This window comes from Wyeomyia smithii, chromosome 2, assembly GCF_029784165.1.
Source record: "Wyeomyia smithii strain HCP4-BCI-WySm-NY-G18 chromosome 2, ASM2978416v1, whole genome shotgun sequence".
Lineage (NCBI taxonomy): Eukaryota > Metazoa > Arthropoda > Insecta > Diptera > Culicidae > Wyeomyia > Wyeomyia smithii.
In genome coordinates, this window is record NC_073695.1 from 26,783,665 (window position 1) to 26,795,197 (window position 11,533).

Here is an 11,533-nt window from a genome sequence, read left to right on the forward strand (position 1 = left end):
TGACCTGTTAGGTCACCTTCAAAAAGTTTTAAGAGTATTTTAATCCTTAAAGCACTCTTCTCTGCTTCTAATTGTATAAACTGTAAAGCTTCCAATGCCTTGGTTGGTGTACTTCTCATTGCACCCGTTATTGAGAGAGTAGCTAGCCGTTGAAGTTTTTCAAACTTATCTTGAGCACCTCTTTCTTTTGTTTTTGGCCACCAGACCAGTGAAGCGTAGGTAGTTCTGGGTCTCACAATAGCCGAATAAATCCAATGGATCATTTTCGGTTTTAGTCCCCATTGTTTACCAAAAGTTTTATTACATATCCATAGAAAGTTTGTGGCTTTGCCTATAACTTGCTCTAGATGTGTATTCCAGTTAAGTTTTTTGTCAAGGAGTACCCCGAGATATTTGACGTTGTCTGAGAGTTTCAAGAGCTCACCTTTCAAGCTTATATTATTTAGCATAACTTTTCTCCTTCGTGTAAATGGAACGATAGTAGTTTTTGAAGGATTTACATTTAGACCTTCCCTATCGCACCACGAGGAAACAATGTTTAGGGCAGTTTGCATTCGGTAAGCGATGATATCGTCATACTTGCCACGAACAATTATGACTATATCATCAGCGAACCCAACTATTTCAAACCCTTCATCTATCATTTTTTTAAGAAGATCATCAACTGTTAACGACCACAATAGAGGAGATATCACTCCTCCTTGCGGGCATCTATTTATTGCTTTTACACTTATGTACGAGCTTCCAAGGTTTGCTGATATTTCTCTTTTTGATAACATCTCGGTGATCCAATGAATAATGCAATTATCGAAACCACGTTTCTTCATTGCAGCCGTCATTGAGTCATGGGATGAATTATCAAATGCTCCTTCTATATCAAGGAACGCCGAAAGTGAAATTTCTTTCGCTGCAAAAGATTTCTCTAGTTCTGTAACAACAGTATTAGGTGTTGTTACAGACGATTTACCCTCCTGACATGCAAATTGATATTTGCTGAGAGGAGATTTAGAAAAATATGATGACTTATGTGTTCACCGGACTGACAATAAGCTTATAGGCCTAAAGGATTTTGGTGATGTTTTGTTCCTTTTATTGACCTTGGGGATGAAAATACCCCGTACTTGTCGCCACGCTTTCGGAATATAACCTAGAATTAGGCTTGACTTGAAGAGTTGTGTTAGAACAGGTAATAAAACTGCTTTACCCCTCTGTAGTAGTACTGGATAAATCCCGTCCCTACCAGGTGACTTGAAGGGCTCAAAGGAGTCTATTGCCCATTCAACTCTACTTTCAGTAAAAATTTTGTTGGCCAACGTGATTGTATCATCCCTGGTTATATCCAGCCCAGTCGTCATATTCACTATTTCGTGAATTCCCGTCCTAGTTTCAGGAATTCCAGTTCTCGATGCAGATGTACTTTGGTCTACACGTGAGTCAATAATGGACCCGGGAAAGTGTGTTCTCATCATTAGCTCCAATGTTTCGTTAGTAGAGCTAGTATAAGAACCATCTTCTTTCTTTGGAGTACCTAGTTCATTTGAATGATTTTTTGCAAGGACTCTTTGCAGCCTGGCGGCTGCTGGAGTATTTTCGATGTTTTCACATGTATGCCTCCAATGTGTCCTCTTTGATCTTCGAATTTCCTTGTTATAGGCGGTGAGGGATTGTTTATATTCATCCCACTGTTGAGTTAGTTTAGCCCGGTTGAACAATTTCCGGTTTTTTTTTCCGAAGTTTTTGTATAGATTGATTCCACCAAGATACCTCTCTCCCAGTCAACCACAAATCGTATATCAATGTGTGAAAATCATCGCAAATATATCTTAACAAAGTCAAAATCGTATACCACGCTTATTATCATGCGCAGAAATTCAGTTTCAATTGTATATCATGGTGGAGTCTAACCGATTTACGATTGTAGGCTCAGAATTGTAAGATAGTGTGAAACAAATCATTTTCAATCGGAAATTATCGTATATAAATACGGATATCAATAAATTGCATACCATTATTCCTCAGTACGTATATCGCCTCCAAAATAGTACGCATATGCTGTTTTTGTGCATCAAATGCGAGTTTGTATGATATATATGAGTGCGGATATTGGAATCGAAACATTATTATACGTATGAAAATGTTGACTGGGCTGTTTGTAGAACGTATCTTTGTAGGACAGCAATCTGAGTATGATTGTTGGATTAAATTTGAAAGATGTTTTGAGTTTATTTCCAGCTCTCTGTATGATTTGGAACATCCTTCAAACCCGTTCAAATCACCCATTAGTTTTGAGTTATATTGCTCCCAGTTAGGTTTTATGGTATATCCCAGATTATGAATTTTTTGAATTTTATGAATTTCCCACAACTTCAAGATAACTTTCCCAAGACCATAAATTAATAACGAAATCCACCTTTTTCCCATATGTTTCCAAGAAACCTTTTTCCCATATGCTTTCAAGAATAGCCAAGCAAAGTATTGCTTTATTTCCCACTCACAAACCATAATTTCCAAACCACTCCTGATTCCCACAAGTCCCAAAACGATTAACAAATCCTTTAATTTTCTCACCAGTCTAAAGTACATGTCCAGCAGTTATTCTGGGTCACGTTCCTTCCCAGCCAATAAATTATTTCCAACCTCACAAGTTGCATAACTAAGCTAATGCACTTGAGTTGCATAATGCCTTACTGCCACAGTGAGAGTGTCCAATGTCACAATCCCATGTCTTGTCCAGACCTATCCCAAGCCCAATGCGATGTGCGCATATGGCTGCAAAATAAACAAACAAACTCACAGGCTATCTGCGCCTGCCGCGCCTGCCGCGCACGCCTGTATGTTTGTATGTTATGTATTCAAATTACCAATCGTAGCGGCGTCATCAAGCTAGCCCACGATTGGATGACAAGTAAAATGAGGTAGCTATGTTTTTCTCCCACTAGTTCGTAGTACTAGAATTAAGCAGCGTAAACTTAGCTGTAAGAACAAACCTGTAAACCTAAAAAAGAAAATAAAGATGATTCAATGTTTTAACGTCAAAGTGATTTAACTTATTATAGTTTTCTGGGATCTCTGATAAATTCAGTGTGTTGTTGATTAGCTTCGTAATCAAATAATATTTGCTTGTGATCAGATAAGGATTCTTCATCTGATACATGCCAGTTTTTTATCCTACCGGAAATAGTCGGACTGCATAATGTTAAGTCAAGAATTTCTTGTCTTATTGCATTTACAAAAGTTGGTTTATCCCCTTTATTACAGTTATAACCAACCTCTTTAGCCATATCGGCAGATTCCGAGAAGGAACATTTGGCACTTCTCCTAAAAGAGGCTATAATAATAATCGATTATCAGTCGTGGGTATTTTGAGCTTATATATCTGCAGTTGTCCAGAAAAACCGGATGAGTAAGTTTCACGTTTCATGGTAAAACTCGAGGTGATTTCCATAATATTGGTACCACGCTAATTGAACTGATTCGAGGACGTTAATATTTTCTAACTTATTCAAAAAGTGATTTCATGGGGTATGTAGCAATAGCAAATCATCAGTCAGCAGGGATGTCATGCAGAAAACTTCATGTAGTATTCGGCATGTTTTCGACGTCGAATACCTCCGGTAGATTACATGGAGAATAAACCAAATTTAAGAATAAAATACAATTCATTTTTAACTTTGAACTAAAGGTGGATTATTTTGTGTGAATTAAAAACAGATTTAACGTATCTGCCTTCATTTTTCGTTAAACCTGAAATTTTTTTAACAGCATTTATAAGTCGTTATCTTCTTCAACCATTCAACCATGCATGTACAGTACACATTTGATCAGCGCAGCAAATGGCATTTAATGATGCATATAGTGTTTTCGAGTTATCGTCATGCACGAGGTATATTTTTCCAAAATCTGTATCATATTCCCAGTTCGCTTATTTTTCGCTTCCCCTGCCGCACACATTGTCTGCCTTAATGAACTTTACACATTTAAAGGCCACACTAGAAGATTGAGTCATTAAAATTTTATACGCCTGTTTTAAAGACGCAAGAATTTGATCTACCCACACAATACCAAATAAATGCACTCTAATTACGACGCGAACTAGTCACTCGTGGAATGCCGCTAACTGCCAGAGATGAATGGTAATGATTGTTGTCTTACTTCCGGATACTCCGGAAGCACGATGACATCCTTATGGATTGGAGAAAACTGATTACTCATTGCTGTGCTGTCGGCACAATTAGTGCAGAGCTGTAGTACTATTTGGATGGTAGTCACATTCGTCTTAAAAGGGGGTGCTAATTTTCTTATTGATTCACCCAGAGCGAAGTGTCAAAGTCCAGTCGGGAGATGCGGGAACGTGTGAAATTGGATATATAAAAATCAAGGCGACAAAACATGGTCAATCCAGTACCTGGCCAGCCAGCGAGTATAGTGAGTGGTGAGGAAATAAAGTGATTTGTTTTATTCTTAGAAGAATCCGCAGCTAGCAAGTGATAAACTAATCGACTAGTTCAGTTAACTTTAGTTACCCGTTTGTTTATAATATAGTACCAGGAAAATGGTCGCAGCCAAAACTGTTCACAGAAGCGAGGTAAACATGAAAGAATAAACAATTTGTAAATCAATGTAACTTTAAAAACACCAAAAAAGTTATTTTGGGAAACTTAGAAAGTGCATCATTAGTAGCGATCATTATTGGACTGGATAGAGTCCTGAAAGTCCTGTCCGAGGTTTAATCAGAACAGGGAGAAAGTGAAAGTTTGCGTATATTCGGGAACGAATAAAGAATATACAATGATTTGGAATTTCCATTGAAATTTAATTTGAAATTTAAATTTTTACTAAAATAACTTTCTTAATTCACTTCATTACAGATAATCTGTCTAGTGGCTCTCGTCTCTGCCGTAATGGGCTTTCCAGTCACACCAGATGATGAAGCTGCGCACGGATCGCCAACAAATGCAGCTGCGAATTTTAACACCAAAACTGTCATCGCTAGCAACGCGCCAAGTGGGTCGACACCCTCCCTCACAATCCCACTCGAGGATGATTCAGTTTCGTCGACTATAAATCAGCTCCAAGAGCTCCACAATCGGCAAAAACGGGTAATTATATTTCGCCCAATATTCGTCTATCGCCAGCAGCAGCTCAAGAAACAAAACTTAAGAAGAGTGCGACAGGAGGAGGAGCAGCAGCAGCAACAAGTTGCAGTAACGACCACGACAATAAACCGTGCGCCTTATATACGACCACAGTGTTTTAATTGTTACGCTTCTCGAAACGGTTACTAATTAGGAGACGAAAATTTGTCAAGCATCAAAAACACAGGGACTTTTATTTTTACAACTCAATGTTGGTCTAAAAAATGATTATGCTCTCACAGCCTAGCTTTGCAATGTATAGAAGCGATTGAGTAGAAAAAGGAAGCAACAATGTACTTCCTCTAGGCTAGTGCTAAATATACCTAAGATGTAAATTAAATTTGTTCAATATACTTTAATAAAATTTATACTTCACACGCACACTGAAATCCAGTTCAATACCTAATCTTTTCAGACTTGCATATTTCTCAATTATTTGAATAGCTAAAACAAAATATTTAACAGCTGCTGCTGCTATAGACCTTACTGACAGTTGGATGTGATATTTGTCCACTGCTCAAAATCAATGCATAGAGAACGATGTTTCTAGTTTACAAGCCGTTATTCTGCCTGCATGAATTCTAGATGCTTTATCATATTTTCAAATTTGATGCTAATTGTCTCCGCATGGTTAGCTGGTTATCTACCGAAATTTTCAAGCTCACTTGACGAGGTAAAGCAAGTCGAAAACATGTTAAAGAAATTATTCTTGCTCTTTAATTGGAGCCCAGCCGAATAGAATTTTATTTGCAACTTTGTTAACAAGTGTTAATTCGTTTTTATCTTTAGACCATGTCATAATACAGATAGGATCTCTCAGAATTGGTTCCAATTGTTGGTGAAAGAATTACAATTTTTTCGGCGTTTGCTGGCGCTTCTGCTGAAAAATTACATATACAAAAACCGTTTTTGAATCGTTTCTTCTAGAAATGATACTAAAGTGGGAAAATAATGAATCTCGGCAGACCGATTTGAACGAAATTAGTTCTTAAACTTTAAATAAAATTTCAAACAGTGCATTCGTGGAAAGACTACTACTTCAGCAAAATTCTAATTGCATCGGTGCTCGAAGCTTTTCTTGCAGAGATTTTTTAAATAACTTTATTCAAAACTTTTTGATACTTTTCTGATTAACATTAGTAGAAAAAATTAATCCACCTAGCGGTCAGACCCAGCCTTTCTCATTCAAACTTATTATTTGTAAAAATAGATTCACATGAACGCTTCAATCCAATAAATGTTTATCCACTCTTTGGGTTCTAAAATATTGATGTTGTAATTAAAGTATAAAATATGAAATTTGACGTAATGTAAATGCTCAATAAATAGCGAAATAAAAGAAATGACTCTTAATTTCAAACAATGTAATCACGAGCGATACCGGGAACGTTCAAATAGTACGATACCACATTTAAATTATACTGTGGCCACATATATTGATCAAAGCAGGTATAGTTTTAAATAGCCTTTGAATTTCTTTTCTTTCCATAACTTTTGAACCACATATCAATTTGTTATGAAGTTTGTTATTTGTAAGTTTGAGAGATGACTCGTTCGTATGACACTATTAATGTTCAAACAAGTCGTGTTATCTTTGAGATAATAGAATTTCGTTGTTTTATTAACAATTTAATACATAACGGTTGCTTAGTTCGATTATAATCATATGAAATGGGAACGTATAGGGCAGCCAAACTTTGAAACCACGTGTTAAATCATAATTCATCAGTTAACCCTTAACTAGCCTGTTCATCTGATAATACAATTGATCCAATCGGTTGTGTACTTTCAGAGATAATGAAGTTTCGTGATTTTCACAATTCGGTACATTACAGACAAAGTTACAGTTCGATTACAGTGAAATTCAATAGGGTGTTATGAGTCAGCTGGACCTTTCATTTGACACTAATTTCGTGAAAATCGGTTCAGCCATTTCTGAGAAAAGTGAGTGAGTTTAAGTAGTCTTCGGAATATGTTTCTTTTCATAGCTAGATTCACATTTTTAAACATAACAGGCAAAGTAATAGTCCGATTGCAAAAAAATCAATAGGGTCTTATGGGGTAACTAGACCTTTCATATGACACTAATTTTGTGGAAATCGGTAGCCATCTCTGAGAAACATTAGTGAAATTAAACAGTCTTCAGAAGACGTTTCTTTTCATAACTTTTGAACCACATGTTCAATCTATATAAAATTCAAAAGTTAAGGATTTTTAAGATAGCCCGTTCATTTGATACCAATTTTATTGAAATTTGTGTGGTTTCTGAGATATTGATGTTTCGCGATTTTTACATTTTTAAACATAACCTCTAGAATAAAAATTCAATTACAATGAAATTTAATAGGGTCTTATGGGGCAACTAGAACTTTCATTTGCATATAATTTTATTAAAATCGTTCCAGCCATCTCTTAGAAAAGTGAGTGAAAATAAAAATCTGCACATACACACACACACACACACACACATACACACATACATACAGAAAATGCTCAGCTCGTCGAACTGAGTCGAGTGATATATGTCATTCGGCCCTTTGGAGCACTTTCATATCTTCGGTTTTGCAAGTGATTGCTATACCTTTCTAGGAGAAAGACAAAAAGTTAAAAAAATTAATAATTAGGAGTAAAATATTCGTGCTGAAGAAATAGCGAAATAAAAAAAAATTACTTCGAATTTCGTACACTTCAATCACGAGCAATACCGGGAACGTACGAATAGCACAATACCAAATTTAAATTTTGTTGAGGCCATATGTTTTGATCAAAGCAGATACAGTTTTGAATAGTCTTTGAATTTCGTTTCTTTTCATAACTTTTGGACCACATATCAAATTGCTATGAAATTTCTTACTTGTGAGTTTGAGAGACAACCCGTTCAAATGACACTAGATATGTTTAAATAAGTCGTGTGATCTTTGAGATAATAGAACTTCGTTGTTTTCATAATTTAATACAAACCGGTTGGAATAAAAATACGATTATAATCAAATGAAATGGGAACCTATAGAAAAAGCCAAACTTTTCATTTGACACTAAGATTGTTGAATTTAGTCCAGCCATTTTTGGGAAAACGAGTGAGTCACCGGAACAAGATTCTTTTCACAATTTTTGAGCCACGTGTTTAATCACTATAAAATTCATCAATTAACCTTTAACTAGCTCGTTCATTTGATACCAATATTGTTCAAATTGGTTGTGTACTTTTTGAGATAATGAAGTTTCGTGATTTTCATATTTTGATACATTAAAGAAAAAGTAACAGACCGATTACATTGAAATTCAATAGGGTGTTATGAGTCAGCTGGACCTTTCATTTGACACTAATTTCGAGGAAATCGGTTCAGCCATTTCTGAGAAAAGTGAGTGAGTTTAAGTAGTCTTCGGAATATGTTTCTTTTCATAGCTAAATTTCACATTTTTAAACATAACAGGCAAAGTAATAGTCCGATTGCAAAAAAAAATCAATAGGGTCTTATGAGGTAATTAGACCTTCCAAATGACACTAATTTTGTGGAAATCGGTTCAGCCATCTCTGAGAAATATGAGTGAGATTAAACACTCTCCAGAACACGTTTCTTTAAATAACTTCTGAACCACGCGTTCAATCTTCATGAAACTCAAAAGTTAAGGGTTTTTAAGTAGCTCGTTCATTTGATACCAATTTTGTCAAAATCGGTTGAGTAGTTTCTGAGATAATGATGTTTCGTGATTTTCACATTTTTAAACATAACCTCTAAACTGAAAATCCGATTGCAATGAAATTCAATAGGGTCTTATGGGGCAACTAGACCTCTCATTTGCAACTAATTTCATGAAGATCGGTCCAGCCATCTCTGAGAAAAACGAGTGAGATTGGGAGAGCGTTACATACACACACATACACACACACATACAGAAAATGCCCAGCTCGTCAAACTAAGTCGAGTGATATACGAGATTCGACTCTTTGGAGCACTTTTATACCTTTGGTTTTTCCAGTGATTGCTATACCTTTCTAGGAGAAAGGCAAAAACTGGTCGAAAACCAGTCCGCTTGGGTTTGTTATGATTTCAGACCGTTCATCACAAAAGCAATTTAAAAAAAATCTGAATTTGAGATTCTATTTTCATGATACATGAAAGTAGAAAAATGCTTTATAGCTGTAAAACTAGTAAGAAATTTATTCACGAACAATCCTGCTGTTATCTATTATTTCATTTTTTCATTTATCCTGGTTTCGTTTTTTTCTCACAGCGGAAAATATTTTTCGGTTTCACACAATTTAAAAAATTCTCTTTTCGATCTAGTAACAAACATTTCATAGAGGGCCTAATGAATAATCATCTGAAACAATGTTTGTTTTATGCTCAGTTCGCTAATTAACGTTAGAGATCTTCGATAAAATTTAAATTTACTCTGTCTCCAGTTTTTGAATTTAGATTGAATTTTTCTTTGAAAAAATTTATTTTATCTCGACTGACTACGTTCATCACTTATAAGTTTGAACTACATCTTTAAGCAAGGTCTATTGGGGTGAAATGAAAATCTGAAATCGAGACAGGGGACGAAATCATGTCCAATTTCAAACGCTTATCACTCTTTTTTTCCTGTACGGAAAATGCAACCAGAGTCGTTGATCTATTTGTGAGATATGCCTGGATGTCTGTTGTACTTCTATTTTAAGCAATACCAATTCCGCGTGTGTGTATGTGTGTATTTTTTTTTGTAACTTAAACTGGGGTGACTTTGATCACTTGTTTGAATGTTTCCCAAATATTTTCATGTTATGCTAAATACAATATTGTTTGATATTTTTTAAAATAAGTACTGGCATGCATCGAGCAAGATCCAGTTATTATATTAAAACTTTAGCAACAATTCTGCTGTTTTGAAATGTGATGATTAATTTATAAATTAATCATCATTCCTGGGTGATTTAATCACTCCATTGATTCGATGAATTTGGAGTGAAACTTTGCTGCTTTAACAATATTGAACAGCCTAAAACGGCTTAAATGAGTTCACGAATATGGAAAGCAATTTGGGGGCCATTCACATTCTACGTAAAAAGTTTATGTTGGTGAATGTCCAGGATTTATACATAATTTTTAGAATATATATGAATGATTATATACGGAGAGGGAAGGTGATCTTAAATCATCAAAAACTAGTCCACGTGAAATATGGCTTATGCAATTGTCTCAATTTACATGTTACGTTACGTCTTGGGTTGCTGTTATTAAAAAAATCTGTAACACGCTGTGGAGATTATTGGGACTTAACATTTCCTTCGGGGAAAAACTTGCAAAACTAATAAAAAAAATCGTTGTTATAATATCTGTTCATCTTAAGAACTAATCTAGGAACGAAATAAAAAAAACTTTACTTATTGTAGCTTGTTGTTTTGAATCTGTTTGAACCGATGCAACAAAAATCGCCACTTTATTTTTGATTAATGTTTTGGCATGAAAAACACTCTTGAAATAGCAGGAAATGCATGAATAGTAGAAATGTAAGCATATATCATACACAATCAGTGAAGATTACGACAAATACCAAGAACTGCGAGCGGTTTTTTATCACTATTTCAAAAAAGAGGTGAAGTGATCAAAGACAACCCGCTGATCAAAGTCACCCCAGTTTACGGTACATCTTTTTTCGCTTATATCGCCAATTATAATTTTTTTGGTGAAGTTTCGTAAGTGTCCTTTTGGCTAGTTTTTTCCCTGGGTAGTGTACCCGATCCAAACGACGATCAAATCCAAATCTCGAGATCCCAAAGACTCGGAAAGTCTTTCATTCTGGATGATGAAGGCTACTTTCCTCTAAAACTCCCGCAGTGGCGTCCAATGGAAGTTTTTTGCGGATTACTGAGGATTATTGGACGACCGAGATTATAAAGCAACTCATCATCAAGATCAAAAGCTGCATAAGGAAAATCGATGGGGCTTTCGTCTAACGGTCGTGTTCTAATGTCATGACTGAGCTGGATCAAAGATCGTATGTCAGCGAAGTAATCAGTTTTAAGAACACTTTTCTGTTGTTCCTTTCTTGCCAATTTTTTATTCTCAGTTTTTAGTGAACACCCGTTATAGAAACCCGCTTCGACTCGAACACATCATTTTACTTGCGGACGGTCACATCTTATCAGTGATTTTCGATCAACTTATCCGATTTCAGAAGAAACCACACTTGGCACTTTGAATAAACGTATGGAATGGGAAATTATCAGAGATATATCAGGTGGAAACCGGCTATTCTGGGAAAACGCATAAATCCTAAAAGTGAAACTAGCTACTGAATAAAAAAAGGCGTCTAATCTACTTCAAATGCAATAAGAAAATTCCTCAATTTTCTGGTTTTCCAGCGGAATGTTTTTTTTGAGATTAACGGGTTGGAACATTATTCTTGAGTGT

At 35.6% G+C, this 11,533-nt stretch overlaps 1 protein-coding gene across 1 annotated transcript; it reads left to right on the forward strand.

Moving 5' to 3' along the window:
* The first annotated feature begins 4,410 nt into the window (after positions 1-4,410).
* On the forward strand, positions 4,411-5,465 carry LOC129721842 (uncharacterized). Its single transcript, XM_055674897.1, has 2 exons — positions 4,411-4,585; positions 4,869-5,465. Exons 1-2 carry the CDS (start codon positions 4,553-4,555, stop codon positions 5,283-5,285), a joined length of 450 nt encoding a protein of 149 aa, XP_055530872.1. The 5' UTR covers positions 4,411-4,552; the 3' UTR covers positions 5,286-5,465.
* Positions 5,466-11,533: the final 6,068 nt, after the last annotated feature.